The sequence below is a fragment of the Accipiter gentilis genome, chromosome 33 (genome assembly GCF_929443795.1).
Source record: "Accipiter gentilis chromosome 33, bAccGen1.1, whole genome shotgun sequence".
Lineage (NCBI taxonomy): Eukaryota > Metazoa > Chordata > Aves > Accipitriformes > Accipitridae > Astur > Astur gentilis.
Window position 1 is genome coordinate 9754870 of NC_064912.1, and position 19852 is coordinate 9774721.

At 43.8% G+C, this 19852-nt stretch overlaps 3 protein-coding genes across 16 annotated transcripts in view; 2 read left to right on the forward strand and 1 right to left on the reverse strand.

Moving 5' to 3' along the window:
- The window catches only part of ABCC1 (ATP binding cassette subfamily C member 1), a 79630-nt gene extending 76894 nt beyond the window's left edge, over positions 1-2736 (forward strand). For 7 of the 8 annotated variants that reach the window (XR_007504556.1, XR_007504557.1, XR_007504554.1 and 4 more), the window contains 2 exons: positions 1198-1316; positions 2661-2736. The gene's annotated coding sequence lies outside the window, so the exon portion shown is untranslated. Of the gene's footprint in view, positions 1-1197; positions 1317-2356; positions 2501-2660 lie in introns of those variants that run through there. The other variant, XR_007504555.1, reaches the window with a different exon arrangement.
- ABCC6 (ATP binding cassette subfamily C member 6) overlaps positions 1-15996 on the reverse strand; it is a 29074-nt gene extending 13078 nt beyond the window's left edge. For 4 of the 6 annotated variants that reach the window (XM_049791697.1, XM_049791702.1, XM_049791701.1 and 1 more), the window contains exons 1-18: positions 15899-15996; positions 14384-14560; positions 13899-14024; positions 13110-13247; positions 11927-12052; positions 11295-11356; positions 10364-10495; positions 9556-9768; positions 8491-8668; positions 7869-8030; positions 6180-6272; positions 5418-5621; positions 4652-4798; positions 3835-3922; positions 3464-3533; positions 2628-2754; positions 2002-2178; positions 1406-1573 (exon numbers count right to left, since the gene is read on the reverse strand). In XM_049791697.1, the coding sequence (XP_049647654.1) occupies positions 1406-1573; positions 2002-2178; positions 2628-2754; positions 3464-3533; positions 3835-3922; positions 4652-4798; positions 5418-5621; positions 6180-6272; positions 7869-8030; positions 8491-8668; positions 9556-9768; positions 10364-10495; positions 11295-11356; positions 11927-12052; positions 13110-13247; positions 13899-14024; positions 14384-14560; positions 15899-15952 (2442 nt within the window). In that variant the 5' untranslated portion in view covers positions 15953-15996. The remainder of the gene's footprint in view (positions 1-1405; positions 1574-2001; positions 2179-2627; positions 2755-3463; positions 3534-3834; positions 3923-4651; positions 4799-5417; positions 5622-6179; positions 6273-7868; positions 8031-8490; positions 8669-9555; positions 9769-10363; positions 10496-11294; positions 11357-11926; positions 12053-13109; positions 13248-13898; positions 14025-14383; positions 14561-15898) is intronic. The other 2 variants (XM_049791698.1, XM_049791699.1) reach the window with 2 other exon arrangements.
- A 586-nt stretch (positions 15997-16582) lies between these two features.
- LOC126034243 (nodal modulator 1) overlaps positions 16583-19852 on the forward strand; it is a 29007-nt gene continuing 25737 nt past the window's right edge. Inside the window, exons 1-6 of one of the 2 annotated variants that reach the window (XM_049791705.1) lie at positions 16583-16760; positions 17152-17241; positions 18510-18555; positions 18932-19032; positions 19154-19260; positions 19452-19524. In XM_049791705.1, the coding sequence (XP_049647662.1) occupies positions 16623-16760; positions 17152-17241; positions 18510-18555; positions 18932-19032; positions 19154-19260; positions 19452-19524 (555 nt within the window). In that variant the 5' untranslated portion in view covers positions 16583-16622. The remainder of the gene's footprint in view (positions 16761-17151; positions 17242-18509; positions 18556-18931; positions 19033-19153; positions 19261-19451; positions 19525-19852) is intronic. The other variant, XM_049791704.1, reaches the window with a different exon arrangement.

A 19852-nucleotide genomic window follows, 5' to 3' on the forward strand; every position in this document is an offset into this window, starting at 1 on the left:
TGAAGAAAGACATGTACTCAGCGTGAGCTGTGATTTTTACTAACTTGGAGATATTTTTGTTATTTATTCTTGTCACTTCTGTCTCTTTAATGAAGTTTATCTTTTCAGTACAGCTTTGTGCCCATTTTGAAAGTGCAGAACTCGGGAGCAGTGAGTTAACTTGCTTTGTGTCACGTACAGCATAAAAGAATGAGAATGGGAACTGAAGCCTGAAGTCCTAGGCTAGCACCCTGTGTGTAGGAGGACCTTTTGCTTGGCTCACTGACCAGTTCCATGTTATTGATTCCCCTCAGGCTGAAGCTCTTAAGTAGAATGATGTTAATTGGAGAGTATGTCACATTTATTGTCACTGATATCAGTATTTCAGAATCAAATTTGTGCCTGAAAACTTCATCAGCCTGAATGGAGTTAGACTGCAGCTCCTTCACGTTTAAACTGAGAATATTCGGACAGATAATTACATGTAGGAATGGACATATGAAAAGTAATTTTTCCCTAGATAACAAATTGGCATATTCTATATTTCTAATATACAATCAAGCCCTTTGAGTACTGCTTAAGTCTGATACATTCTTTCTTTGCCAGTCTTTCTGTTTCAATACAATAATTACATTCTGATACTTGCAACCAACCCACATGAAGAGAAAGGTATTTGTAATCAGACACGTCTGTTTTAATTGGACTTTCTAATGAAATAAATTATCTATTTTCCTTCTACAATGTGAAACTGAATCAGGTATTTGTAGGCAATTTATACCATGAAGCAAATAGAGCTGCCCTAGCATCCCTTCTCAGGTAGCCACATATATTATCCAGATTGCTTGACAGCAGAGAAGTACCAAGGAATAACAAAATTCAACCAATGCAAACAATAACGGAAGAGAAGTGTTTAAGATGGATTTTAAGACTGAAGTTTAAGTGATGAACATTTGGGTGATGAGAACTGTAAAGGTGCCACTGAACCATTCAAAAGTGATGGGATGAGACATTATGATAAGATACAATGAGCTGGAAGAGATCAGACAGCTCTTCCTAACTATACTAGAAGTAAATCTCAAAAAGGGAGAAGGATAATGTCAATGGAAGACCAAAGAACTACAAACTTGCTGTAGAAGTAAGGCTGGAACTAGGCATGTGGTTCGCATGAGGATGAAGACAGTCTTTCAGGAAAACCTAACTTCTCAGTCTTCCTCCTAGGTGAGATTTACTGCAGGACTTCCACGTGCTGTGTGGACTGCAAAGGTTACCTGTTCCACTGTTGCTAACAGTAGTACCTGCTGCCACTAACAAAAAATAATTTGGGAGCCTTTGATAAAGTGAGTAACCACCTTACTCAAAACATTTCAGGGGCCCCAATAATTAGATACATTTTGCTACCTTTTACAGTTTGGGATTTATAACACACCTTGTCCTTCAGTAAGCCGTTGGGTCCAAGAACATGTTCAAAAATGTGCTGTCCAACATGGGCATCAACAGCTGAGAGGGGGTCATCAAGTAGGTAAATTGAAGCCTTCTGGTACACGGCACGAGCAAGGTTGACCCTTTGCTTCTGCCCTCCAGATATATTTATTCCCTGTACAAATGTATTGACACTGTTTATTCCAAAGCTACAGCATATTTGCCAACTGTTGGCTCCATTTTACAGTAAGGTTTTATGACTTCCTTATTTTTAAATCAGTGCATCTCCCTCCCTCCCTCCCTCCAAATAGGGCTCTTGAGATGCAGAGGCAGATTCTTTGCAGCAACTCCACTCTCCTGCAAAAAAGGACCCAAGAATGACCTAGAATTGTTGATTTTTGTCTTAAGCATCTCTCATATCTCTGGTTAGGTTAACTGCCAGGAGGTGGGCTTCAGACCCTGTTAAATCATGGCCTGACTTCTCAGAAATCACTGAGCACCTGCCTCCCGCAAGTTTAGTCCTTTTGTAGGTGTTCTAAGCAGGACACACAAGTTGTAGCTACTCATGGAAAAGTTGGCCACAATATAAATCTAAGCCAGTACCTTCTCTCCTATTTTACTCTTCTGCCCTGCAGGGAAGCTCTCCAAATCAGGTTGCAGTGCACAAGCACCTATCACTCTATTGAACCATGTTTCATTCATCTCTTTCCCAAAGAGAATATTATCTTCCACTGAAGCATTTTGTATCCAAGCTTGCTGGGGGACATAAGCTGCCGTGTCCTATAAAAATGGAAAAATGTTAATAATGTTTTTCATAAGCTCAACTTGACACTGTGGGAACCTCTCTTTGAAGAAAAACTTTCCCAGTTAGATTTATAGAAATGTGGAATGATCAGCACCATTGACAGGTCTCAGAGAGCTCTGCAAAATATAAGTCTGCACTCTCATTATCTTACAGAGGAGGAAACAGAGGTGCAAGTACATGATGTGATTTACCAGGATGCCACTTCACGTCACTGTCAGAGTGGGAAATAGAACTGGATCTTTGAAGTCCTGTTCCAGTTCCCATTCCCAAGGGCCAGGCTCATCCGAGAGGTCCTAAACACCTTCAGATAATTAAATGTGGGCTGCTACATACAGCCTTTGTTAAAATTCAGCAATAAATGGTTAATACCTTACCGTTCCTGAAGACAGCCTAATTAGAAGCAATTGCGCAGGGGAAAATGTACCTTCATGATCATGCAGCCGTCTGTCTTCTCCAGCTCACCAAGCAACGCTGACAGCAAGGAGGACTTTCCAGCACCTACCTGGCCAACTACAGCAAGCAAGGAGCCTTGGGGCACGGTAAGATCTATCCTATAGACAAAACGATTAGTCTCTTATCACCTTTTAGATACACTTTCTGAAAAGAAAATGGCCAAAATTCTTGCTATTGTCTTGTAGCAATAAAAATGTACCAACTAAACCCCCTAAATTCATACTTGAGGCCTCAGTTACCCAGAATTACTCTTCCTGTCATGCTGACTTTTTGCAGCAGGAGTCATCCCTCCAAAGAAACCTCCAGCCAGAAAGTCTTCATCCACATCCTCATCTGAGTTTCAAACCCAGATCCCCACTCTGGAGATCGGCTAGCCCAAAGCACTGGATATAAAACATTCCTGAATGTCAGAACTTTTCAACACTGTTTCTTTTCCAAAACTGCAATGCCTTTTGAAATAAGCATGTAGTGATGTCATATATAATATCTGCATACCATCAACTCTACTTTTTTGACTTAAATTACTGTAATTTCATATTCGGACAAGAAATTTATGTAAAGAAAGCAGTCTCCGTATATTAAGGCAACATCCATATACAGACACCTTCCCATTTATGTGCTCCCAAGCATAAAAGCAAGATGACATTTTGTCTGACTTTATAATTTCCAGAATTAAACGTTAAATATGAAACAAACTTAGAAGCCTCTAGATATTCCACAGTGGTTTCACTGATTCCCCTAAGGAATTAGTTCATGCAGCATCCACCCTGACCTACCGAAATGAGATGACTAAGGGTAAGTCTGTACCTTCTAAGACAAGGAGAAGTTTCTTTGCTCCAGCAAAAAGTCCCATTTCTTATGATGATACTTCCCTGTACTAAAATATGAGGAGAAATAGAACACTTGTCATTTCAAAGGTAGGTACAGAAACATCCCTGTTTATGTGACTTCATCTTTCAGTGTGTATTTATATTAGATAAAATGAACCTTCAGGATGAAAAGAATTGGTTAATTACCAGACTAGATTTCATCACTGGAAATCAATAGGCCTGAGAGATAAAGTGACAGTAAGGGGCAAACATTTTTTTCTCTTGACTATGGTAGGCACCCTAAGAGTGGAAGCTGAACAATGGAAGCTACTTCTCTTGTAAGACAACAATGCTAACACAGAAGCTTACCACAGTCAGAAGTGTTTCTGCTTGAGCTCTCAGGATTCAGTTCTTCTAGATTCAGAAAAGCTGCTAAGCGCCTTAAAGAAACCTTGGCCTGAAATGAAGCCCATGAAAGAATAAGATCTGGAACAGAAAGGGAGCTAAAACCCAAATTGAAGACTCAGCTTGAAGACCCACTTAGAATTTTGACAAGGTACTATGTTGCGATGCTGTAGGCTTAGATGGAAAAATGCAGCTCTTCCTTAACTGCCTTTATTTCCACTTAGCTTAGCAAAAAAACATATTCTTCCCTGTGTTTTCTCTTCTGTTCACACAGTGAAATTGGTGCTTTTTTCTCCAATTCATCCCACAATCTTTCCAGTGCTTGCTTCTGTACGTGAAGAGATGTGACAGTCTCCTTGGGGTACAAGAGGGAAAATAATTTCCCAATTTTGTACTGGACAATGACTTGCTTTTCTCTCTGGCCTGGGCTAGCAGGGCTTCCACTGATCTCCCATGGAGATTTTGCTCCATCTGTTCTGATTTCTGTCATTAAAAACAGAACTGGAAGCACCTCTGAGATCTAATGGTGCTTCTGACTGGCCCCAAAAGACTTAAAGAGTTGTTCTTGGTGACTATTTTGTCAATATATGGAGCCTTTCTGAAAAACAATACTACAAAGTACTTTTAGCTGCAAGTCCTTGCACTTTACTGTTTCACAATAGCAATTAAATAGCTAGCCCTGATGTTCAAAGCCCTAAGAAATCCCTACCTTTACCTGTTAATGATGATCTGCAAAAAAACACTTATGGCCAAAATAAAAGGAATGTAGCCCACAATTAACCTGGACAGCAGCATTTATGGAGAATGGCAGGAAGGAATGAGCACTGTTGAGAATGTTGATCAGTGTTAAAGATACAAAGGCCTTCTGAGCATCCAGGACGTGTGTGTTATCCACCAGGGTGTAGACAGCGAACATGACAAATGCAATCTGAAAGGGAGCAAAGGAACAGCAAACCATTTGCTTCAGACAGGGAAGAAAACGGTTCAAGGGTGACAGACACCTTCCTAAAGACTCTGGAACCCATTTAGTTAAATCCAGGCTATCACCAATATACACGGTAGCCATCCTGCAAATAGCATAGGCAAAGGCCTTGCATGTTGGTGACAAACCAAGTCTGATCATTTGACATTTGTTCTGCTTTAAGGAAGTTTTGGTGCTGCAACCACAGTGAGGTGAAAGCACAACCATTTTCTATTGAAAACACACATGGCTGAGCTGCAACAGCAAGTGCAAAAGTGACTTGTGCAGCTACTGACTGTGCCGTGAACTCTGTCCAGCCTGGAGGTCTCCAGGTGGTTCTTGCAAAGCAAGCTCAGTCTGCCTGGAGCACACTGCCAGACCAGATGACTTGTCCATGGAACTGTTAGGACAGTATAAATGTCTGTGTGGCCGATTCCACTGGGGCTCAACAACTCCTGTGAGACCACCAATTCCTCTGGGCAGATATTATCTTTAGCTGTCCCACAGGAAAAATCTGTCTAGACAGGAGTACAAAGAGAAATGGAAGTAACAGCACATGTTTTATGTAGGAAGGTGAACCACTCACCAGGAAAGTTGATGAATGGAAAGAAGCTAGAGATGCTGAGAAGAGAATCTGAGATCTTTTTAGGGCCTGAAGTTCTTGCTTCCGGATACCAAGCACTTTCTCTGTGAAGGTTTTCTCCCAGCCATACAGTTTGATTACTTTAATGTCACTAAGAATGGCATTGGTGAGTTTGGCCCGCTCATCTTTATGTTTCATCTGGGTCTCCTATAATAAATGTTTGAGTTTTACCATTTAATAGGTTGAATGTTTAATGGTCCAATTACTCTGAAAAACCCACTTTATTCCTGCCTATGAATTGTGAATAAACGTCCCTGCAGTTGAGCTGTGTATACTGTTTTGCTTATGAATCTTCCAGGCTGGGAAATATTTTGCTTTTCATCTTCAGGGCTTTAGTTTTACTGGCGATACAGAAAAAAACACAGAAAAGACGGGCAAACAAGGTAAAAGACTTAACATGCAAGAGCTTCCTCCATACTTCAAGAAGTTTGCAGGCTTCAAATCCTCCTATGTGCCTTCACATAGTCACGGTAAGCATGAATAATAAATATTAAGCCAGCACTTGATGTGAAGTGTTAGCGATATGCTTCAGTACAATACTTTTTTTTTTTTTTTTTTTTATGCTACATGCCTACTGTGATCATCAGTAGCCTTGGGTTTCATGTGATCCTTTCTTGGAAGAGCATGGCAGCTTTACATTTAAAAGTAGTATCCTAGCATAACTCAAGTCAATATAACACTTCATTTTTATGAAGCAAAATGTACCTGAAACTGACTCCTCTTCTTGGTGATCATGAAATTCAGAGGCAAAAGAAAAAGGAATACAGCAATCGAAGTCAAGGCAGATGGCCCAAGAAGCTGCCAGGAGAGAAAATGAAAGAGGAAGAACTTCTGGTGATTCCTAGAAACGACTGTTTTCCATTCCCCTTGCTCACCTTGCCTCTTATTTGAACTTAAGCCTAACATCCCCCATGGCTAAGGCTTTACTATAATCTTGCCTTTGTCTTTCCTGGGAATTGTGCTTCCTAAGCACTGTGGATTGTTAACTCTCCAGTCAAGGTAACTCTTGTCATCGTGCTCTGCTGAATTTATTTGTTTCCCTTTTAGGAACTAGATCAGTGCTGAAAGCGATCCAGAAGCATGCTGGCAATTCAAATAATTTCTGTTGCTGCCGATCTGTTCTTCGATGTGTTAAGGAGGACATCTTGTGGCTGGCACAAGTAAGTGACCCAAAACGAAACCAGGTTTTGTTTAAAAAGACAAACCCAAACCTTCAACAAACTATTCTTGCAGTGTAAGTAACCCAGCTTGCCTGAATTTACATCAACTAGTGAGATGAAATGGTAGCACTACACTGTGTCACGAATTCTTGGGACAGCTCTTGGATTCCAGGGTTCATAATGACTTGTGTATCAAAACAGAGAGCTTGTTTTTCATGGTTTAGTTCCATCTCTCTACAGATGGCTTACATTTGCTAGAGAGGTGAGCGCTGGTATACATAGGGAGATAAAAGTATTCTCTACACAAATGGTCTGTGAACACTAGCAAACAAAGTGTTAATTACGCTCCAAGTACATGCAACCACATTCAGCTTGTCAACATCGCTAGAAAAGGGATGACTTTTCAACAGTCTATAACCATGGCTACTAATTTTCCAAGGTCATAGTATCCTGCCAGGCACAAGGTACAGTCCATCCTGGTTAGCAAAGGAAGATCTCAAAGGTCTCTGGAAAGCTCCTGGGGGTCAACTGTCTCTATAGTGCTCATACTTCTGTTGGGTATGCTGCCAAAAACAGGGACTAAGAAATAGGGCTTTATCCTGCTGAGAAAATACCGTATGTTGAATTAGGGGGGAGAAAAGGATCTTTTAGATTCTCATCCTTCACTTCTAATTCAGGTTTTGTTCTCTCCTTCCTAAACTCCTTGATACCTATGAAACTCAATGTATCCAGTACTCTTTTTGAACATCATATAACTTTGCTTCAAACTGTTTCACTGATTTTGTGGTAATCAGGCTTTAGGATGAAGTATGTCAAGTTGCTATTTCAGACCATTCCCCTTTATGCTCTGTAACTATGCCAAGGAGCTGGAACTGGACTCTCAGCCTGCACTGGGCCACCACATTTTGGTTGAAAAGAGCGGGGACAGAGGAATATTAGAGGCAGAAGTTTTTCAGCCAGCTCAGAATTACCATACTCAGTGTCTTTTCCCTAAAAGAGACTAAATGCTGAATGCACAGGTGAGAGGATGTAATGAAGGATCAGGTGAAGATTCTACATCAATAAAAGTATCTTCTAAAAAGAAACGTGAATCTACCATGCTGCAGAGCTAAGAAAAATATGGCAAGTTCAGGTTATTCAAACCAGCAAAGCTCTAAGCAGAATGCTGAAAACTCCTTTTTCCTTTGATACCTAGAATAGAAAGGGATTGTTAAGTACTGTCATCATATTTTACCTGCCACAAGAATACAAAGCAGATGATAATCCGAATGGGAGCAAGCCAGGTCCCATTAAAATAGATGATTAGGTCCATCAGCTTTTGGACATCAACAGACACCAGATTAACAATTTCACCTACTGTTGCTGCTTTCCTTGATGCACTTGACATAACTAGGATCTAGACAGGATAGAGAAGAAAGCAAAGGCATCATCAAGTAACAGCTTTGGTCCAAAAATCAAACAACTTTCTTTTCCTCACAAAGGAAGAAAAAAAAAAAGAGAGGGAGAAAAATGTCAAATCCTAGGTACTGAAAACATGCTGTTGTGTGGGATATGTGACTTCACTTCAAGATGAAGAACTTGCTCCTTTCCCTAACCATAATCTACAGCATAACAAAGTTTATGTTGCTTTTTCCTCTTTCCTTTCCTTGGCTTTTCCTTCAGAGGTAAGATCTGAAAAATAAATAGTAAAATACCTCCCACATACTGTTCAGAGATGAATATAGCATAGAGTTACACCCTAAAAGTAGTTTCTAATAATGTCTCCCCTGATATTGTTAAGAACAAGGTACCAACAATGTTGTAACTACTACTGTAGGGCTACAAAAAGATGAAGACGAAAAGGAAGCTACACTCACCTTCCTGTACACAAGCCCTGTTAGTGCAGTTTTCAGTCTCAACCCCAGAACAAGACACATGTACATATATCGTTGTTCAAACAGAGTCTGGAGACAAGCCAAAAGGAACATAGTGAAGGCATAGAAATAGCCATGCCAGCTAGGTGCTTCTTGATCTTCAATGAATTCCAGGAAAAGGCTGCAAGATAGGAGCAAAATGTTGATGAAACCAGGCAGAACTGATGAAATATCAGACACACAGAAATGCAGAAATACCAGGGATTTTTCTGTATTCTCTCTGGCTGATGTTTATCAGTAAAATAGCAGAAGAATTGGAAAAACTGCTGCGTATCCCATGTCTTATAATATCCTGATTTTTGACATTTAGTCACTCTTGGTTTTGAAGCAATTTTTGATCTCGGCATCTTCTCAGAGGAGACCTCATTTTCAGTGTTAAGAATGGCTCCTTAAATCCATGACTTTGTCAGAAATATGCAAATTGGGAGCCATAATCTAAGGAAGTCATTGACATTTCCAGAACTTCTCTTAATGACTAAGAAGTGATTTTGCCCTTGAAAATATACTGTAATGCAGGTTTGTGTTGTACCAACGCAATCCACAAAGCACTATGTCAACTGACTGAAGAAGCTATTTAAGATGTGTAGGATACACAGCTGTGCTCTTTATAATTAGTTGGGGAACATGGAGCCTTAAGACTACAGCAAGTGGCTGACAGCCTGTGCAAATAATGTGATATGTAGCACCATCAAATAACTCGCTCCTGTTCCAGTAAAGTTGTCAAAAGGCTTAGTGCAGCCTGTCCTTTCCACTGCTGGAATACAGCAGTGGAGAAAGCATGCACAGCTTTAGACAGTGGTTTGGTTTTTTTCCCCCACTGAGTTGACTGTAGGCTTAGCACAAGTGATAGTCCAGCTCTTTCCATCAGCAATAGGAGATTTCAAAAGATAAGTTTTGTGTGTCCACCTCTGTGGGTGCTGTCATGACATACACATCTCTCTGTGAGCTCATGCACACAGCAATCTTGTACATGTGATTGATAGAAATACATTATAAATATGCACATACCTCAGTAACTTTGGGATGGAGAACAAGAAGACATCACAGATAACTAAGCAGACAGTGCTGAGAAGGAAATAGGTTCCAAACATGCTCCAAAACACTTTCAGTAAGGGCCTGCTCTGACTGTGCTCTGACTGCAGCAGAACCTCTGTCTCCTCAGCTTCTGCTATGCCAGTTTCACTCTTCTGACCCTTTTTAAATGTAGCAGACCTCACTTTTCTAGAGAAAGAAACAACAAGAAAGCTAGCTGCAACTGAAGAAAGCTTTGGGATCTTATGCTTTCAAAAAATCATTAAATATCTCACACTGGGTCTCATGCCATGTTGAATAAAAATGCTCATCAAAAAATGATCCCTCTCACAAAAAAACTTACAGTTCCATGCTTCCAGGAACGGAAGGATGTTCTCCAGCAGATTTCAACACTTAAAATCAAGTTTTGCACAAAGGAACTCACTCACTGAGCGCTCACCTACTGAAGAGTAAAGACCCCCAAGTTTTCACAGCAGAGCATTACTTGGACCATTTTATGTATGCTACCCTTTTCTTCTTCTTGTTTAATGGACAAATAATTCAGCAGGATTGAATCTTTCAACCGTTCTCTTGTCCAGGCAGGAAGCACCTAGCAGAGCTTACATTCTGAGCCTCAATATGTGCTGAAGCAGTCTATCTATCACTCTGTGGGGAACGGAGGGCATTAAAGCCTGTTCTGAGATGGCATACCAGCACCTGTAAGCCTAGTTGTTTATATAATCTAGATGCAAGAGAGAAACTGCCCAGCTGAGTCCATAACACACTCTCTAGATCAAGTACTCACTGCTGGGTTCTGCTATGACATTTCTTCCACTCTCTTTCAGCCCAAGCAACAATTTCTTCAGAGGAGTCCTCTTTCCTTACTGGCCATAAGTCATCCACCTTCAAGGACTGCTGACAGCCTTTCCAGACAAGCCTGGAAAACACACAGACTGCTGTAAGGTAAGCACAGAAGGATTTGTTATGCATGTAATGTTTTCAAAACAGATGGGCTTTAAGTTAGTGCACCACAGTGAGCACATAGGTACTTACATAAAACACTACTCAGGACTATCCTTTCCCAGAATAAATATGAGTGCTCAGGAACAGCAGTTTTGCTTCAAATTCCAATGCTATCTTCTGTCAACATAATGAGGATTTGCCAGTAAGCCCTAATTTCTAGTCCATACTGAGAGTTGGGTCTTGGGCAGTAGGGGACAAAGTTCGGTTTAACTTACTCTGTGACTCAGTGAAACACAGATGAGGCCTTATTGTAGTGGATGTTAGGCCTAAGTTATGTAATCATTTTACTTCTGAATGCTAAGCAGCAGGCTGGGCCAATGTCCTCATTCACTATTTTCCCCTTGCCTAGCATTTGTTATAGGAAGGTCTGGCAGGCAAACAGAGTTGTGGTTGGTGTACCGTGATCTTTTGAGATTGCTGGGGTCTATTTCAAAATCGGGAGGGCACTGGAAGGGTAGTTGGAAGGGGGAAGAGAATTACCTAGAATCACAAATTTGTGTTTTGAACTGTTCTGAGAAAAGTAAGTTAAATTTTCACAATTTGATCTTATGAGAATACCTCAAGTCCCCAGAGAAAGAACTTGAAATACTCACTGCATAAGCTAACCCGGGGGCTGAGATATTTCCTACTGGCTGTCATCTACACCCTCTCTTATGCTGCTGTTTTTTTTCTGATATTCTAGCAAAAGCACGTCTTTTTCTGTGTTTTCTTACCCAGAGAACCACCAGTATGTGATTTTGGAAAGAAAAGAGGTGCTGGCTTCTGGACACTGATTCTGATGGGAGGAAAAACATGGGTGATATTTATATAGAGAAAAGGGCACGTGTCAGATGAATATAATCCCCTTCTGTGCTCCCCCAGGTAAAGCAATCAAAAAGTTACACACCCCTCATTCATTGACCCTGACAGTGCAGATGTATGGTGGAGGATCAATGGGATTGGGAGACTTTGGAGAATTAGACTTTGAATGTTTCCAACGGAGGAACAAAGAATGTCATTCTTAATACCCAAAGACATTTATTTTCTGAAGTACCGAGCTCTGCCTTACTCATACTTATAGAGTACTGCTGCACAGGAGAGCAGGGGGAGGCAATATGAGCTCTACCTACTGGTTTTGATGAAAAGAAACATAAATATGGATAGAAGAGGTTTTTAGTTTTTCAAAACACACACTGAGAGACAGAGTACTATTATTTCAAATTCTGCTGGTTACCTTTTAAAACCATCAGCCTTTATACAGAATGATGCATCTTACATCTCCCAGATACTGACGTTCCTGTGTACTCCCATAAATTCCTGTTTAAGCAATGACGCAATGCATTATGAAAAGCTACATTGTACTTACAGGACTGTTGACAGCTTTAGAGAAGAAGGGAGGGTGATCAACTAAGCAGAATAACACAAGTTCTCCTAGCACCAGGCTAACATAAAGGTAAGTAGTAACGTGGCGGAAATGGTCTTCCAGGAAGCCCTACGAAACAGAATACGTGAAATCAGTGGAGAAAGATGGCTTCTCATGTTCTACCAGCCATAAGCTCTGAGTTTTGGTTGAAAGCATGAAGTCCATTTATTTAAACTGTAGTTATGTAGAGCTACTTAAACAGGTATCTCCTGAAACTGGAGTATCAGAAAATGCTAAATAAGGGGCGTATGTATTATTTATAGTGACGGTTTTATCATGAGGCTTCACAGAAGTCTAGTCAAGTCAGATGTCCACATGGCATCATTATTCAGTGAACTTTGGGTGCTCTGAGGGATAGAAGCTCCTTGCTCACCTAGTGGGATGAGTTGTTGATACAATAAAGCAGCTGCCAGGTTTTATTATAAATGGTGTGTCTAAGGGGCTCCATGAAGGGCTCTCTAATTAATTTCGCGAATGAGAAAGAGAAAAACCAAGGAAAAAGTCCGAGTATTTTTGGAACTGTATTTTGGTAGCAAGAAGTGGCAGAGTGTTATTTCTACAAGAGGCCTGGTGCCTGAGTATCATTCAACACAGCAGGAGAAAGCAAGTTCCTAACTGTCTTTTGTTTAGTGGCCACATGCTTTTCCCCTATTACTTAAACACACAGGTGACATAAGCTTTTGTTTATCCCTTGTTGTGATGGAAATGTACAACTGTTTGCCTGAAGAAAATGGCCACTGACAGTAAGTCTCAGATGTGTAAACCCAGCTAGCACTCCTCCCCAAATAAACATTCACCACAAATATCCAGATAATAAAAACGTATAATATACCAACATATTTATGCTGATACAAAATCTGGTGTAAGGCCAGTTTTTACTGACAGCGTTTATGTTCATTTTGCTTTTATTCATACACAAAGTCTGCCGAGCTCTCAGAAAACCACACTATCTACATTGAAAGGGACAACATGCATGGAGATGACAAAGTGTCATCAATCATTTTTCTCAGCATGTACCTTAAGGAGAGGAACTTGGTTCTCCACCTCACAATCAATGAAGCAAAAAGAGCCCGGTTGTAGAGAGACTTCACACCCCTGCATGCTAAAGATACACGATATCACTTACTCTTTCCAGGGCGTGTTGGACTTTGGAACTAAGCATCACAACTGCAGCCATGAATGAGAGCAGCCAGTAAATCAACAGGATGCCTGAAGACTGGATGCCCATCATTCTTTCTGCCTGGGTAAGGAACATGGCAAGGATCTGCAAGGAAGTACGAATTTGTCCAAATAAATAGCTGGTAATGGAATGCCAAACATTATTATCAAATTAGCAGATACAATAGAGAAAAATCAGTTTCTTGCTCAAACATTTCAAGATGTTCCGAGCTGCAGCATTGTTCCTAAAAGGCTAAAATTGAAAAGCATTATGTGCAACTTTGCACTCAAGAATGTCTCTCCAGAAAGGGGAAATAATAAAACTACACATGGGCCAACAGGCTGGGAGGATCTAGGCTACGAAGACACAATGACAGAAGGGGAGGACAGGCATTTAGGTTGAACAGAAATCCCATTTCATTCTAAACCATACTAAATCGCATACCATGGTTATGAGAAACTACATCTTGTCTCGTTGTTGTGAGGCCTCTTTCTAAACATTCCTGCTACCTTCACTCTTGCGAGGTGTACTCTGCCCACAGGGCTCTATACCATAGCTGTATACCCAGTGGTCTGTCCCACGCAACTCCAAATCCCTGGTGCATTACACAGCAGAAACTCACAAAGCACATCTCCAGCCTCCTACTCTCCATCAGCTATCTTTGTGCTCAAAGATACTGAGAAACATGGGAAATACAATATCCGCCCCAGAAGGGCTAAGCTAGGCCACATGCAGACAAAACAAAGGAAGAATTACCATTGTGATTCCCACTACGGCAGGGCTAATGAAGAATGCTGGAGCCCGTGGGATTCCTTGGCTTATTTCCCACAGTACGAAGAAGACATTAGAAAAATACAGTATTACCAGGATGAATCCAAGGACCTGGGGGAGAGGCAGCAAACACATGATGGAATGGACTGAAACGGTGATGGGACAATCCACCAAACTGAATGCTCCAAGCAGCCTAGGTGGTTAGACTGGAGAGGTGGAAGAGCAGGTTTGGGATAGAGAGCGTTACAGGAAGTAGCAGGGAATTGAATGGAAGTAGAGGGGAGAAGGTCTTAATGACAGTTCTTCCTAAAACTTTACTTGATTTATACTGACCTGGCTTTATCTGAGTGAGTAAACGTTAAAGCAAACACAGAGCTGGATCATCAGAAAAGAGTTAATGATTTAGAAAAATTAATTTCTGCATCAAAGTTGTGATAATGTTAGGATCAAACCCCATCTTCCACCCTTACCATTTTGGCTTTGAAGATGTGGGACATCCTGATATAGCCTTTCGTTTTGTGTCGAAGATACAAGTAGTAGAAAGGAAAACAGATCCAAAGATAGGCACAAGGGATCCAAGCAACGACTGTACTCTCAAAGCACCACGTGAATCTTGGGGTGTTTGTATACCATGTCTGGTTCCAGTTCTGTCACAGAATCAACACAGAAGTGAAACAGTAAAGCTAATGTATGCAGAACTTCACCAGCTAATGCAAGTTGCTAATGCTACAACTGAGATCTACGATAAAGTTAGAGGAACTTGATTTACGGTTTCAAATGTAAAAAACATTTGGTCACAGAGGGGTTGCTGGAGAATAGTAAGGTGTCACGGGGGAGGGATGGAGGGAGGACTCAGCAGTGGCATTTTGGAGGGAATGGAAGTAGAAAGAGAGGGGCGGGGGGGGGAAGGCTGGAAAAGTGAAAGATGCCAAAGAAAGGACATCATGTATCACAACTAGGGAGCAAAAAAGAGAGCAAATTTAAGTTATTGAAAGTGGACTGACAAAAAATAATTTGGGCGTGAAAAAGATTATTGGCATTTGGGAACGATCAGAACAGTCAGTAGGGAATGGCTGGTGAAATGGAGGAGGAAAGAAGTGTTCTAGTGCATAAACTGCGTGGTAACTGCACTTCCTCATCTGTATTTATAATCCATTTGGAATTTTTTCTGACTGAACAGATAGTTGGGTCTCATCTGCCAACATAACAATACTAAAAATACAGCAACTGTAGATAAACAGGCAAGTGTATTTTTTCTTCAGCAGCCTGCAGAGGCGGTTTGAGTCCTTTATGCGGAGGACACAATGCAAAGCAAGGCTAGAGGAAAGGAATCACTTGATAACGAGAGGAAGCAGCTAAGGGCCCACAAATTATTGTGAGAGTTTATGGATGGAAATCCACGTGAGCCTGCACTGATCAACTCAACAGAGCCCTTTCAAAGGTACTCCCGTAGCGGGTCATCCAGCAGAATCTTTCTGAAGACAATAACGGGACTAACTTCAACACCCTTCCAGCAGCGCAGCCAGACTGCAGGCTCCCATGCAACTTCCATCCCATTTACTGGAACGGGATAAAGACTTGGGCTGTTCTCTACCGGGGCGAAAACTCGTCCCTGGGAGCAAAGTCCCCAACACCAGCCACCTCTGACGGACGCGCGCTTCACCGCTGACAGCGCGTCTGTCCGCCGCCTTACTCGAGTACCGCGCTGCCAACTGCCACCCGGCAGGAGGGGCCGTGGGTACCCACCCGGCAGGAGGGGCCGTGGGTACCCACCCGGGCGGTGCCGCCCCGCGGAGCGGCTCTCCCGGCCCCGCGCAGGTCGGACCCGCGCACCCCGCGGCCGGGCCGGGGCCGCCCGCCGCCACCGCTCGCTTCCTTCGCTCGCACCGCGGGCTGCTCGCTCCGGGCCAGGCTCTGACGGAGCCTCTGAAGGGGCGGCCCGGCAGCGGGACGGTGCCGCGGCGCTCGCTTACCCACGCACTCACCCAGAGCCCCGCGGAGCCCTCCCGGGAGCCGCACAGCGCACCGCCCGCCGCCATGCCGCCCGCGGAGGTGGCGGGCGGGGCCTCGCGGCGCGGCTCGGCTCGGCAGCCGGCGGGGGCGGGCCGCCTGCGGCCGCGGACCCTCCCCTCGGCGTACCGGACCGCGCCTCAGCGCCGGCGGGGCGGGCGTTTCTCCTCACAGGGCAGCGGCCGGGAGCCCGGCTCCCGCCGGGCGCGTGGGGGACTGGCGGGAGCCCCCGGAGCGCCCCGTCCCGTCCGGGGGCGGCGGGCAAAGTCCGTCCGGGAGTTCCTCGGGGACGCGTGTGCGTTCGCGCAGCCCGGCAGCAGGAGCGCGCCGAGGCGGAGCCCCCCGGCAGCGGGATGGGGCAGCGGGCCGGGGGCTCCCTCGCCTCGGCCTCGGCCTCGGCGGGCAGGCGGGTAGCCAGCGGGGCGCCGTGTCGCCTCGCCGGGGTTGCATCGCACGGGAGCGGCGCGAACGAAGTAGGGGCAACCCCCAGGGAGGGCCCCGGTGAGGCTTTCGCAGCGGGCTGCGCACAACTGGCGGCGGAGGCGGGACAGCCCGCGGCGGGGAGCGGGCCCGCAGCCCGCCGGGCCGGCAGGGGGCAGCACCCACCGGCTGGGCCCGGCCCGGCCCGGCCCGGCCCGGCCCGGCTCTTCCCTTCCGGCAGCGCGGCGGGCGGCGCTGAGTCAGGCAGGCGGCGGCGGGATGCGGGCCTGGGCGGCGGCGGAGCTGGCGCTGGTCTGCGCGCTCTGCTGCGCCCTGGCGCGGGGCTCCGAGGACATCGTCGTGGGCTGCGGCGGCTTCGTCAAGTCCGACGTGGAGATCAACTACTCCCTGATCGAGGTGGGCGCCGCCGCCCCCCCGCCCTCAGCCGGCCGGGGCTGGAGGAGGGCGCCTGGCGGCCCTCGCCCCCTGTTCCCTGCCCGGCTGTAAAGGCTCGGCCTGGGCGCCTGGCTGCGCGGCGTGACTGAAGCCCTGTTGCCCTGGCCGCTGTTTGAATTGACCGTGGTCGCGGCGTGGTTTCGGCTGAAGCGAGGTGGTTCTTTACGCGTTTTCTTCAGAGCCCGGGACTGGGCTCTGCCGGCTTTGCCCGGTGGATGGTAGACTTCGTGCCATAAGCCCTGTTATACCCCCTGGGGACACGCGGGTGCTGCTGTGTAGAAGAATACCTGCTTCTAGCTTTGCTCACGTGTTTTTAAAGGCTTTGTCGTCTTTTTTTGTTTGTTTCTTTTAGATTAAGTTATATACAAAACACGGTACTCTGAAATACCAGACAGATTGTGCTCCAAACAATGGGTATTTCATGATTCCCCTCTACGATAAGGTAAGAAGCTGAAATGCCAGTGCTGTCTCCTCTGTGCCGGGGGCAGGAGCCGACTCTGCGTTCCGATCTGCCGGCAGATCCCACCCACGAAACATTTGAATTGGGACGTAATTTAGTTTGTTTGGGACCAAACTTTCAACCGTTCCTTTTTGTAATGCAACTATTTTATTTCTCAGTGCGAAGCAGTATCGTGAGAAAAGCCAGGTAACTTCAGCTGCCGTGTTGCGTTTGTGCTGTTTATCTGAACGACTGCAGCATTGGGAGCCTGAGTTACTGCCAACAGCCATGTGCTAGCAGCTGTACAAATACTGCGCAAAAAGTACAGGTTCCTACAGAGTACAGATAAAGCTTTTGGTTATCTAACTAGAAATTAAAATATATCCGTATGAGAATGTGTTTTGATATGACTCAATGGAAAATTGATTGACTAATTGCAGATGTTAAAATTATCGTAAGAAAATAACAATACAGGAAGCTCAGAATGTATCAGAAGTTTGATGTCTATTTCGACGGGAAAGATGTTTACGTTCAAATTAAATACAAGCTGCCCTCAGATGGTCTAAGTGCTTTGCTCTTTTAAAGAGCTAGCTAACTTGGGGATCAGAAATAGAATCATAGAATGGTTTGGTTTGGAAGGGACCTTTAAAGGTCGTCTAGTCCAGCCGCCAAATAAATCCTTCCCTTCCCAATCTAAGAATGTAAGATGCTTTCTGATCTCAGCGATTTCATTCTTAGGTGTTTGAGCCTTTCCAGGGGTGACCTTCAGAACGTTTGTGGCAGAACATATGTGGTGCCCACTGATTTAAAGAGGATCTCTGTGTAGATTAATTCCCTTTTGGTGCAGATCTTTTAATAGGATTGAAATTTTGTTATCCCATGTTTGGGCAGAATGGTTGAGTAGGACCTCCTAGTGGAAATACTGAAGGCCTATTTAAGAGTACATCTGTTGGGGCAGGTGGAGATAGATTTGAACACTTTCTAACACTGAGCTGCTTGAACATGAGCCAGGTTTGGTCTGGAAGCAGTATAAACGTGATGAAACTTAATTTTTGCTCTTAGCTGGCTGGATGTCAGCCCAGCATCCCAGCCTGTGTGGGTAGATATTGCTACTGCTTAGAACAGAGTATCTTAGGAGGAAAGGAGAATGGGACAGCTGAGTCTTGTGTTACAGTCTGCAGCATGATGCTTGAGTTCTGACTTCTTTTTTTTCATCCTTTAGCTAACTGAATTTAGATCAGTGAAGACAGTTTCTGCTTTTTTATTTTTAGGGGGATTTCATTCTTAAAATTGAGCCTCCCCTAGGGTGGAGTTTCGGTAAGTGCTCATATGTCTTCATACAATAGGACAGTGTATCTGCAATGTGGGACTTAACTATGTCTAACTTGCAGTTGGCAGGGAAAATCAAGCGCTTTTCAAAAGAGATAAGCCCTGCTGTATGGTTTTAATAACTAAAATGTACTTACTATACCAGAGGAAAATAAAGCTGTAAGGTAGACACTGACAAACTAACTCATGAGCTGATTTGAAGAACTGTGGGGTTTTTGACAGAAATGGCTGCAATGGGAGGGGGAAAGAGGATTTGCAGCATCAGTTAATGCGTTTCTGTTAGAGTTTTGTAAAGCTAAAGTAGAATTGCTTCATGATTGCTCTCTCACTAACTACCTTGCTGTTTATTGTTCTTCCTCTCCAGAACCAACCAGTGTAGACATCCATGTGGATGGCATTAATGATGTTTGCACAAAGGGAGGTGATATTAACTTTGTGTTCACAGGGTTTTCTGTGAATGGAAAGGTTAGACTCCTTTATTTATTCCATCTTATTATGCTAATTCTACCTTCATAAAAACATTCTACTTCAGCTCTGCAAGTTTTTTTCTATCTGTTTATACTCTGGCTTCTTTTTATTTTGACAGGTTCTCAGCAAAGGTCAGACATTAGGTCCTGCTGGAGTTCAGGTTGTACTGAGAAATGCTGGCAGTGACATAAATATACAAGCAACTGTTACACAACCTGGAGGAAAGTGAGTGTGGGTGGTGCATACTTAATTCATCTGTTCATTTACTCAATATTCTTTCAGTTCACCATATCAATTGGGATTATAGCACTTCTGAAATATTTTTTCTAACATGTGCATAGAGTCTGAGTTGTTTTTCTGTAAAGGAATGTTTGTGACTATTTCTGAAGAGACGTAACCCCTGTCTTGCCTTACAGGTTTGCTTTCTTTAAAGTCCTTCCTGGCGAATATGAAATCTTTGCATCTCATCCTACCTGGATGTTGAAAGAGGTTAGAGCTACAAAAGTTCTGGTTTACCTGTTTAGTGAGGGCGGATCTGCTAGACCTTGTCTTGACCAACTAGTGTGAGGAAGGGTTTTTGTGACTGGACGAGGTTAATGGAGTTTTCATAAATTTAATTTAGGTAGTCAAGAAACTGCCTCGTGCAGGCCCAGTTTGGAGATAGTGGAGCCAGCCAGGGAAGGACTGGCAAATGAGCTCTTGCTTTCAGTCTTCTAATCGTATACATTTTGTAGGAGCTTGAATATTGTAGCAGATGCTCTAATCTTTCCCTCTCAGACTGATTGCTTTCTGAGGAGCTCTGAGATCCTGACCAATT